We start from the raw sequence: 12203 nt of genomic DNA, 5'->3' as shown, positions 1-12203 counted from the left end.
TAGAAACAAAAACAAATAAAAAGCATGATTTAAAATTGATTAAAACAAGCAAACAAACAAACAAACAAAACAGTATATAAAATCAAAACAGATAGATTTAGCCTCTCTTTACCAATTTGGATGTGTGACAATATAGAGTCAAATAAATAAGGCCTAGACACTGCCTGTGACTACTCGGGAAGCACCAGTCACAAGGGAATAATGCGCATTTCCTGACCAGCTGGCAAGTCGTTGCTGAAGGCTGATAAGAGCTGCTTTGAAACAGTCACACAGGCCTAGAGACGAGTGACCCCCTGGAAACCACTGGTGTCTGTTTCTGGTTGGCTTGTTTTAAAGCTTTTAAAGCTGTTTTACTCCAGCTCAGCTAGTAGCTAGCAAGCATTTGCAGACAAGTTGACATCTTCTGTGCAAAGTGTGGAAATCCCAATGCCGTAAAAGCATGCCTGGATAGAAAACCCCCCCACAGTGGAACACTAACAGTTATGGATTGGCCTCCATACGTGGAAGTTTAGGAACAGAAATATCCCAACTGAGACACAGCGGAAGTGTCCATGCTGAAATTGACAGATTTACCTTATGGGGGCTTGTTTTTGTTGGAGTCCCGGCACTGTTTAGACAGATTTATATCCCCACAACATGAGTAATACAGACACACACACACATACACTATTAGCAGTGATGCAAACCGGAAAGCTTTGTGAGATATGAATCATCCTCATCATCATCAACTGGTTCAGAGCGATGACAGAGATGATGGAGGAGCTTAGAGCGTGAGCCCCGGATTAGACTTTCTCTTCCTGTCTCTTTCCCAACCTCATCTCATTGCACTTTGTTGTCTTCCTCCGTATCTCCTACATCGCTCTGTTTTCATTCTCCTCATGTCCCCTGTCCTATTATTTCGCCCGTCCTTTTGGCCTTGATATCACTGCTCATTTAGTGTCCTCTGAATGTGTCACGTTTTAAGCATCAATGCGGCTTTCTCAAAGTGTGGCGTCAGTCAAGGAACATTTAGACGGTGTCTCCGAGATGTAAGTTAGATGTGGGGGTGGGGATTGTATTAATATACAATATTTTATTAAGCCTTATTTCTTTCTTTTAGGGATCTATTTTAACACTACTGTGCACAGCAGGTGCTCTACATAACCTCTGTGGTGCAGATACTGTATCTGTAGTAGCCATCATACGTTTTGAGAAACTTGCTTTTTTGTTCCAGCCCCAAACCAAAAGATTTGCTGTCTGGCATTAAGTCAGGCCACCGGTTAGACTGTATACAAATGATGAATGTAGACAGGTTTAGACAGGTCCACGTTTACAAAGTGAAGCCAACGCTGAAATGGCTTTAAAATTTGTTCTTTTTTAACACCAGCAGGGGGCGACTCCTCCGGCTGCAGCAAGAAGTTTATTTATATAGACGTGTATTAGGAAATATATCTACTTCTCATGCAATATGTGACCTCAGTAAAAACTTTCTTGATTAATTTATTGTCTCAAATGCTAATCTGAAGTCTTATAGTATGATGTTGAATAGGTGATATATGAGGATAAGCTTTCAGGCTGGCCTCTGTTGTGATTGTCACTAACACGTGAGCACAGTTTTCCTTGCTTTCTCAGCAGAGTTATTGTCAGTTTTGTTGTTGCTGTGTTTTATTAACACATTGTTCATCCATTTTATTCCACTTATCCAATTCAGGCCTACAGGGTGGAGTGGAAGGCAGAGTACACCCTGAACAGATCACCAGTCTATTATAGGGTTAACACACAGAGACAGAAAGCTATTCACACTCACATTTACACATCCTACAAGTTTACGGAAAGCTGCCCCTAATTATTTTTCATTGTATTTATTTTTTTATGTGGTGTTTGCATGTTCTCCCTGTTCTTGTGCAGACAGCTTCCACCTACAGTCCAAAGACATGCATGGATTGGGTTAACTGACAATTCTGAATGGGCCACAGGTATGAATGGGAGTGTGAATGATTGTCCGACTTGCTCATTTTGGTCATCCTTTTATTTTGATATCTCAAATTTTACTTTGAAATCTGGAACTGCGGTCAGCTACATTTCCCAACAGCACAACAAAACCTTTGGTATCCTATATTTCCTATTATATATATTTTCTATTATATATATTATCCTATTTTCTTAACTGAGCTTTGAATATGATACGACTATGATAGTCCTAAAATCCAGGCCTGCATAAAAATATAGCAGCAACAGTGCTAGCCTGTTTCTTCCTGTCCACTCCTGCCATGAATAGGATACCACTGGTTATCCTCCTTCCCACAATTAACCCGACAGTGATTTGGTAACGTCGAATATATAACGTCTTTTAACTCAATCTTTCTTTCAGTCTTACACCAATCTTCTTCACTCTCCATCCTCACACTGTACCTGTCCTTTGTCCTCCTTCCCTCCTCCTCATCACCTCCCTCCAGCTCTGCTTCCTTTCCTCTCCTCTTCCTGCCCTCCATCTGTAGCTCTTTTTTTCCCGTCTCCTCTTGGACAGGATGCTGTGTTGTATAATCGAGCCCTCTTTGAACAGGCAGCTCCTTTCTCTCCAGGCAGTTGATTCATCCAGAAACAGGTTGTTCCCTGGGAAGACGGGAGCAGGACAGGAAGTTGTGGAGGAAAAGATGACACAGAATTAGACAGAGAGACTTTTTTAAGAGTGGGTTTGTGTGTTCGTGACATTTAAACCACATGAAGATTTTTTTATGTATTAAAAAAGCACTATCCTTGATTATGCTGTGTAAATTAAGGAAACAGTCTTTTCCCTTTCTTTATACCTCACCTCCCTTACAACCAGGAGGCGTGCACTCACATGGTGGTGTTGTGTATGCTGTGAGCCTGACACAGTGGATGCTGGCAGAGAGTCCACAGAGGGGAAAAGAGAACCAGAGAGGCCGAGAAGAAAAAATCAATAGCCATCGACATGCAACACTGCATCAAGACTGTTACTGCCCAGAGAGGGAAAAGGGACGGATGGAGAGGCTTTTGTAGACCAGTGGAGAGCCCTTGGATAGACAGGGGAAGATAGGTGAATGGAAATAGAGAGATGATGGGGAGAGGAGGGTTGTAATTGAGAGAAAAGATCTATTTGATATTACCAGCGAGAAAGAAAAGAGGGTGGGACAAGAGGTACATGAAAAGGGGTTTGTTATAAAGAAGGCAGGGGCAATTAGAGAGAGGCAAAAAGAAAAATGAGAAATAACAGAAAGAGTGAGAGAGTGGTTTTAAAAAGGAGACTGAAAAAGAAGCTGTTAGTGAGATGAAGGGGATGTGAAAAGCCTGACAGCCTGAGAGGCAGTGAGATGAATTATTTTGTGATAGTAAACACATTTTCAAGCAGAAGATTACAGCGCCTGTAAACAGATGAATGCATGCTATCTCATCATATTGTGGCTCTGTAGTAATTGTCCCTCAGCAGCTTCTGTTTGAGGTATCATGTAATATGCTGATGCCTGCGCGTGTTTGTCACCTTCTGGCTCAGGTGTCTTTTATGAAAGAGATTCCATATAAACACAGGATGAATGATGCCCGTTCTGTTAATAAGAATACCCCAGAATAAATGCTTTATATGGGCACAGCAGTGATGTGATTGATGTAGGTGTGTTATTCAAGCTTCCATAACGACAGGAAAATTATTATTATACAACCAAAGCATTATGACCTTTTCTCCATTTTTTTTTTTTTTTGGCATTCATCAATTTTCTCCTACTTAGACATCATTTCTGCACAGAGTAAAAATGACAAAAATCACCTGCTTGGCTCTGAGACGCTCTATTATGCTCATTTACACCTCAGTTTATTTATTTATTTATTCAATTCTTGGACTTTACTAGAGGTGCTGTGCATGATTCACATCTCAAAAAACAATCCTTGATTGTCTTATACTGCAGCACTTCAGTTCATTCACTCTCTAAAATTAATCGTTTTAGCTTCTCTTCTTTAAAGCGCAGCCTTTAAGCCTGCTTTCTTCTGATTGGCAGCCCCTGCAAAGCAAAATGTTTTAATAGCAGGTGGGTGGAGCTTCTGTGGTTATAGCTGATGCCAACAGTAGGAAAATAAACTGCCTGGAACTGAATATTTGGCTCAGAGAGATACTTGTACATACACTGACCTCACTTTCTAAACTTTATCCATGTTTAATATGAACATTTGTTGCCTTGGAAACCCAGAGAACCCCCCTTTCTCTGAGGGAACATACCCATACAGCCAAGGTATGCAGAAGAGCATTTCTTTTAATGCACGATATGTCAAAGTAGCAGAAGCACTGTGACTACAGAGGGCAAGGCCTTACTGAATGGTTTGTTGAATATGAAAAACGTTTCAGTCTTATGCTGTGACTTCCTTAGTTATCAGATTTCAAACCACTCAAATAGTTATAGTAGGTTTTGGACCTGCGTGTCAGACAGCGCTTTCTGCCATTTAAAGCACTAAATGAAGTTCTGTATTTTGGAAGAGTGGTGTAAATCCCTCCATTAGATTTCCAGGAAGGTACAGAATCAGTAAAAATGTGCCGTGATGCTGTGATGCCCAATATGACTGCTGTTGGCTTTTTCTGCTAGTTTGAGAAACAGTCAGTCAAAAAAGGTTGCTCAGAGTGTCTTCGCTTTTTATATAATGAGCTAGATACTTAGCAATGTTTATATAAAAGAAATCTATTAAAGGGAGTCCGTGTTTAGAATAATTGTGACAATGGACAGATTTTAACCTTCCTTTTAACTATGCAAGTGTTCAAGCTACTACAGTACGACATCACCCCTTGGGCTACAAACACCGGGATCTAATTAATGGAGCAAAGTCGGTGTGTTCTGTAGGTGCTGTGTGAATAAGCCGGGGCTCAGCCACAAATACCCCTGTATCAGTGAAAAACTGAAACACTGTGGAGCATTGTTGGCACTTTTATTGTTCGAAAGGTCAGTTTCTAATGACTTTTTTTAAATTACAGTATTTTTGGACAGTGGTTTTTCTTTTATTCTATTCTTTTCCTTATCTCCCTCTAATGTACTGCACTGTTTGTTCTTAAAAGCATTATATTCCCTATTTTTAGACATATATAGCTAAAAACTCCTACGTTACAGTGTTCTACAAACTTTTTATAAAAATAAAAGAATTATAGCCTCAACTGTGTCTACTTGTACGCACAGTTGAAGCCATAAGTGCAAAAGCCCCACCCACTCTCTGGTCAAACCTTCTTCTTGCAATGGTCCCCAATCATAATATGGTTACTAGAAGAAAGGGGAAAGGAGGCAAAATTGTTTATTCCAGCTAGTGGATGAACTGAGGAGATGCACCAGACGATCAAGGATTATTTTTGTGGCTCGATTTCCTCAGTGTGTGTTTTTTTGTCCTGTCTCTCTCCCCTAACCCCCAACCGGTTGTGGCAGATGGCCATTCCTCCCTGAGCCTGGTTCTGTCTGAGCTTTCTTCCTGCTGAAAGGGAGTTTTTCCTTCCCGCTGTCACCAAGTGCTTGTTCAAAGGAGGTGGTTTGATTGTTGGGGTTTCACTGTATTGTTGTAGAGTCTTTACCGTCCAATATAAAGTACCTTGAGGTGACTGCTGTTGTGATTTGGTGCTATATAAAAATAGAACTGAATTAAACTGAAATTTTGAGCTATAGTTCATGCAAATGTGCTCTAGTATTGTCCAAGCATGAAAACGTGAAACTGGAAATGAGCAGAATAGGTCTCCCTTAAAGATTAAAGTTAAAGTTGGCCTTTTGTGCTGTATGCATTTATTTTAAACTGGTATGTTTTAAAATAGATTTTAAGATTTTATTGACTGACTTTAAAGGGTTTTCATGATCTTTCACTTAGCTTTATCTCTGACCGCTTAGCACCATATACACCAGAATGTAGTAAAGGGAACAATGGTTACAGTCAGGGCTGAGTCAGTTACTATATTTAGAGAGAAAAACATTCCTGATTTCTTTTTAAATACAGTTCCCAAACATGTAATGTAATTTTAGAGATTTCTTAATCTCCTCCATCTCATCCTCGGAGACTGTGCCTTTCTTTGGTGGCATTTTGTAGGCGGCTCAAATAAGATGCAAACACACCTGTTTAGTTGTTGATGCCTGATGGTGGATCCTGGGCCTAGAGGCTGCTGGGGGATCCTGGGCCTGGTGGCTGATGGTGGCTCCTGGGCCTGGTAGCTGTTTGAGGCTCCTGGGCCTGGTGGCTAATGGCGGATCCTGGGTCTGGTGGCTGATGGTGGATCCTGGGCCTGGTGGCTGATGGTGGCTCCTGAGCCTGGTAGCTGTTTGAGGCTCCTGGGCCTGGTGGCTAATGGCGGATCCTGGGCCTGGTGGCTGATGGTGGCTCCTGGGCCTGGTGGCTGATGGTGGCTCCTGGGCCTGGTGGCTGATGGTGGCTCCTGGGCCTGGTGGCTAATGGCGGATCCTGGGCCTGGTGGCTGATGGTGGATCCTGGGCCTGGTGGCTGATGGTGGCTCCTGGGCCTGGTAGCTGTTTGAGGCTCCTGGGCCTGGTGGCTAATGGCGGATCCTGGGTCTGGTGGCTGATGGTGGATCCTGGGCCTGGTAGCTGTTTGAGGCTCCTGAGCCTGGTGGCTGATGGATCCGCAGCCAAACAGTTTCTCTCCCTCTTTTACTTTAACTATGGTTTAGCTGTCCTCATATGCGTTTTTTCAAATGTTTGCTTCATTTAGTTGCTGCTGTCAAAATGCTCAGCAACAGAAAATTTGTAATATGCTATAAATTAAAGTTATTATTTTTACTATTCTGTGTTTCAGGACGGCTCACGCACAGGGTAAAGCTGAGGCGGCGGTAGCAGCAGCTCAGAAGGCCCAGGAAGAGAGTCGCATCGCGAGGGTCACTGCCAAGCAGTTCTCCCCTTCTTTCCAGCACCCAGGAAATGGTGGGCAACCATACATGCACTGATTAAAAATTTTATATATAGCACATGTTCATATCCGTCTCTATAGAGATCCAGAAACCAAGCCGAGCAGGCAGCAATACGTAAGCATATACCCCGAACACACAAAACACATCAAGAGCTGTGTGTGTGGTAAAGGTCAACGCCAACCACCCTCCAGCTTCGCGGTTCTGCCACTGTCGCTCATACCTGTAGAACGCTGCAGGTAGCCAACACAGTCCAACATGCAGCGTGACACACACGCCCACAATGACTTCATGCCGTGCGCTGTACACACACACACAGAGCGGAGATGACAGTGATTGTTCTTTTGCCGTCAATTCCGCTCGTCTGCTTCTTCGCACGGCTAAAAAAAACCTCACGCACACAGAGTTGTGAGAGCATCTTTGTCAACAAGCATCAGCGCTGACATTTTGCAGGATGTTTGTTTTGATAACCTGTTTTGATAATCATCATCTACCTTACTGTTGCCGCCTCGTCTGCTTTCTGACAAAAAATAAAGGACTGTATGGAAAGATATAAATGTGGAATGGATGAGAAGATCGATTATGGAAGGATCTTTACACTTCTTCTCCTCCCAGTTTAATTTTTGTAAATGTTTTTTTAAACAGACTTCTAAAAAATTAGTGAGTTTTGTGTGTTTTTATACTTGACATATTTTTTTTATTTGGAAGGCATTGCCAGGCAACTTTGGCGCCATGTAGCTGATTTGTTAATGTTAATCAAGTGGACTTTGAGTGGAGGGAAACTGCTGCAGTGCACAAGTCCTTCAGCAGGCACAGAACTCCCTACTGTGCTTTGTTCACTGTTTACGTAACAGTTTCAGAAAAACATGGAGAGTAGCTAGAATATTCACAATTTACCGTGTGATATTTTTTAAAGTCAGACATTGAAGATGTATTTTATTTAAATGACCCTCAGCTGTTACTCAGCAGAAGAGAAACCTGACCCTTTAAAGTCTGAACCGTCAAATAATTGCCAGAAAATTTACATTTTTGTGAAAATTCAATGTTTATTGAGCCATCTGACATTTTTTATTAATTTGAATTTGTGTATATGACTTTTGATTTGCATTATATTTGGTACATCCGTCATGTTTTTTGTAATTTATTGTTTCAAAATGCATTGTGCAATTTATTTATTTATTTTTCTATTTTTGTAAAAGTCTCAAAAACTCACAAAAACTGTATGTATCAAATGTGATACACTAGCCATGAACCCGGCATGCTTGTGCGTGGCTTGTCCGTAGTTGCTGTGCCCATGTTGTAGCTATTTACTGTCAGAAGGGGTAGTGTCCTGGTTGGCCCGACACTTAGGGGCTGCTATAAAGAAAACATAAGTCATAATTTACAAAAAATACTTATCAAATACTGCAACCATTGTTTGCACATTCCACAAATGCTTTTTGAAAAAGGTTTTGTACAGTTTTTACTGCTCGCAGAGATCTTGACATCAACTCTTTTCTGTTCAAGCCAGCTTTTTAATCAGTCAGCATTTGACCAAATAGTCATCAAAAAGGAGCCTGACAAACCAGTGGGTGACATCTACCTACAACCATCTCTTATACTGTGTGATTGGGCTACACACTGCTAGCTTTTTGGTGTTTTTGTGTTGTTAAATTCCCACAATCCCAAAGATCTGCACAAACAGAGACTTACTTAATAATGCTTTTTTACTACAAGCCAAAGTTTCACATTTTACACAAACATTTATTCATTTATTCTGGGCTTTTGAGCACTTATCCTCTGTCACATGTACACTGAAACTCTAATGAATGCACTGAATCGGGGAAATTTGGGGTTCAGTATTTTGCCCAACAATACTTCAACATGCTGACTGGAGCAGCTGGAGGTTGCTGTACCATAAATGCTACAGTCGTCTGCTGACTTCCCTCCTCTTCTTCTTCTGTCTCCTCTCCTATGTGCTCTGTGCTCTGTCTACCCCACATTGCACATGCACAGCTAAATTAATTAAATCAAATGAATTATCTTTGCTTTAATCATTATGTTTTCCTCTTTGGCTTCTTGGTGATGTGGGAGAAATGAGAGTTCTGCTGGCCCAGTGGCTTTAATCCTGTAAGCAGATGGAGTAGGGAAAACACTGCGAACATAATGTCTAAAGAAAATTGGATTGTTTTCTTGACAGTGTTAAATTCAGCCCCCACTCTAACCCAGTCATTTTTACACATGTAACAAGATTTTATGCAGTGTTGTCAAACTGTGGGATTATTTTCTGTGGGTGTTGTCACACTTACTCACCAGCCTAAAACAGTTGCATGTGATAATTGGAATTGCAATGATATATTTTATGTAAATGTAAGATTGAACCCCATCATGTTTTTACAACAGCCCCTTACTTTTTATTTATATAAGTTTTATGTTATTTTTTTCTACAGTGATAATGGTGTATCATTTAGAAACCCAGATTGTGTAATTCCAACAAGTAAAACTCCTTCATAACTCCTTCTCGTCCTGAATGCCTTTCTGATGTCTTCTGCAGGTATGGAAGTGCAGCGTCCCAAACGTCAAGTGTCCAGCGAAGTGGAGGGCGAGGGTTTGTCGAGTAGCGCTGGTACGGCCGACAGTCCTGACCTGTATGTGAAGAGCGCAGCCTCTGACGACCCCTCTAACGACGCTGCAACCCCTGATCTCAGCCCGCCTTCGTCTTCGCCACCCCACACCCCGCCGCCACCTGCCCGGCCGACGCAACGCACCAAGAGTGCCCGTTTCCACCGGCAGAGCGCAGTGGACCATGGGGACAGGGGAAGGGAGGGGGGAGAAAGAGGTGAGAAAGGTGTGGTGGGGGAGCAGACAGAAATTCAGGTGTTGATGGAGGGAGGCAGTGTGGGAGGCGAAGGTGTTGGTGGTGGAGGAGGGAAGGGGGAGTATCCACGGGCCAACAACTGGAGTGAAGACAAAAGAAGGGGAGTGTTGTCCAAAGGAGGTGGGGTCAGTGGGCGAGGCACTAGCCGGACCAACGGACACAAACACAGCTCCTCTAATCACAAGTCGCGGGAGCACAGCTCTTCCAATCACAGACAGGCCAGGTGGACAGAGTCATCCTCATCTGCCTCTTGGACGTCCAGCCACAGGGGCGTGCACGGCAGGGGAGGCCGGCTGCTGGAGCAGGACGAGGAGAAAATTAGCAACTACGAGATGGAGATGAAGCCTTTACAGCCCAGAGACTCAACCACCCACAAGCCCCATGGGCACGGGGAGGAGAGGCACGGTCACGGAGAGGGGCGTTCACACGCCGTACAGCGACAGAGGCATAAGAACCGAGATGGGAGGGAGGGAAGGGAAGGGAAAGAGGGGAGGGAAGGGGGAAAGGACTCAGCGCACAAGCTGGACAGACAGGGGGAGAAGCTGGACTCACGGCCTCTGCGCCGGGACCTCACCCTCTCCCCCCCTCTGAAATCCTCCCCCATCACACCGACGCAGAAGGACCACAGCCTCACACAGAGCAAAGGCAATTCGGTAAGACCGTCTTATTCTCTTACACGCCGACACTTTACCAGCTCTAAAAGACGAGGTTAAAACGGCAAAAGGGATTTTTTTTCCCCACAGAGCTGTTGATTTCTGGCACTTAACGTCTAAATCATCACTTGCGCTTCACTAGCCACTGGAATATAACAACTGACCGCTATAATGTTAGATTAATGATTCTTCAGACCATTTTTTTCAGCTTTAAATCTTAAGGTTGCAATCAGACCTGAAAGTTAAACTGTTACAACACAAATACCTCTGATGGCACAAAACTCTTATGTTCCTTGCCTTGAAAACAACAATAAGTAGTTTTCTTGGGGTACTGTGTGTGTGGTTGCATTGCATGAGAGAGGACACAAGCAGCTATATGCAATATCCATCCATCCATCCATCCAGGGGAGGGGGGGGGGGGGGGGGGCTGGAACCATTCCCAGGCACAGGGGGTAAGAGGAAGGGTACACCCTGGACAGGTCACCAGTCTGTCACAGGGCTTTTATGCAAGAGTTTTATAAATATGTATGATTTGGGCTTCAGTTAAGATTAGTTAAACCTCTTAGCTCCCAGAAATCCTGCCTATGCCAAACTTGCTCAATAGTACACCACTCTGGTTTCTGTGCTTTCTGTGGTCATATACTGTGCCTGATGCACATTGACCGTGATGAGCTCTCTCATTTATTATCACGCTTTGTGCTGATAAATTTGTGCTGAAAGCATTTTTATTATTCTCAGGAACAAACAGCTGCAGAGCAGATTGGCAGAGTCAGCAATTTCTTTAATTAGTTTGATTTGTTTTACTGAACGGTAACACAAACTTTTCCTCTAGTTTGGATCCGTCTTAATAAATACTGTCGTATTCCTGTGGATGTGGCCATGTGAAAGAAACATACAGACCTGTTTCAGTAATTATATATCTGTGGAAACAGTTCCTCCACGTCTGTTTGGGAGAATTGCCTTAATGTGCTTAAGCTTAACTTCATATAATACTGTGTTTAAACCTGTCGGAAGGATTCTGCAGCACTGTCTCAACAAAGTCATGACTTAAACAAACCTATTTAAAAAAACACAACATCTGGAAAGGCTGCACTCAAAAAAATAATTCATTGGATGAACGTAATTTTATCTTGCCACTTATATTCCATCTAAACAAATCATGTTATATTAATCCATCTTGGTTGTGTTGTGTCAACACGATATATGTGTGTAGGTTTAACATAATATTAACATTAACATTCAATTAATTTGACTTTTGTTCAATCAACGTGTTTGTACCACGTTAGTCTAATTAGATTTATTTAAATTCATCTTATATTGTTTAAACACTTTGGCACATCAAAAGTCAGTCTTGTTACATGAACTAGTAAAATATTTTTGTTACACCAACGATAATTTTGTTGAATGAATGAAATGTAACTTATGTCTGTAGTACATGTTGTATTCATATAAATAATGTTCAACAAAAAAAGTCAACAGATTTACAGCAACTTCCAATCCACCCATCTTCTTATCTTTATCTGGGCTGCGGAAGTGATAGGCTAACAGGGGCAGGGTACACACTAGGTCGCTAGTCTATCATACAGAGACAAACAATCATTTGCACTTTAACACCTTTGGGTAATTTAGAATAACCAGTTACCCTTACAACTGCATGACTTTTAACTGTGGAGGAAACCAGAGTATACAGAGTACCACTGCAAACTTGGCCACATTGTGGATTTGAACCCAGGATCTTCTTGCTCTGAGGCAACAGCACGAACCACCATGGCATTAATCTGTCAACACAGACTTAACAAAAGTAGGAAAGCTATGCTTGATGATGCTT

General features: G+C 42.4%; 1 protein-coding gene across 1 annotated transcript in view; it reads left to right on the top strand.

Moving 5' to 3' along the window:
* Nucleotides 1-12203, top strand: part of jph3b (junctophilin 3b) — a 62662-nt gene that overhangs the window by 33603 nt on the left and 16856 nt on the right. The window contains exons 4-5 of the mRNA XM_006797421.3: nt 6757-6881; nt 9399-10375. Of these exons, the coding sequence (XP_006797484.3) occupies nt 6757-6881; nt 9399-10375 (1102 nt within the window). The remainder of the gene's footprint in view (nt 1-6756; nt 6882-9398; nt 10376-12203) is intronic.

Source organism: Neolamprologus brichardi, chromosome 7 (assembly GCF_056152115.1).
Source record: "Neolamprologus brichardi isolate AB-2024 chromosome 7, ASM5615211v1, whole genome shotgun sequence".
NCBI classification, from domain to species: Eukaryota; Metazoa; Chordata; class Actinopteri; order Cichliformes; family Cichlidae; genus Neolamprologus; species Neolamprologus brichardi.
Note: the sequence above shows the minus strand (reverse complement) of the source record. Positions and strands in the feature narration are given on the sequence as shown.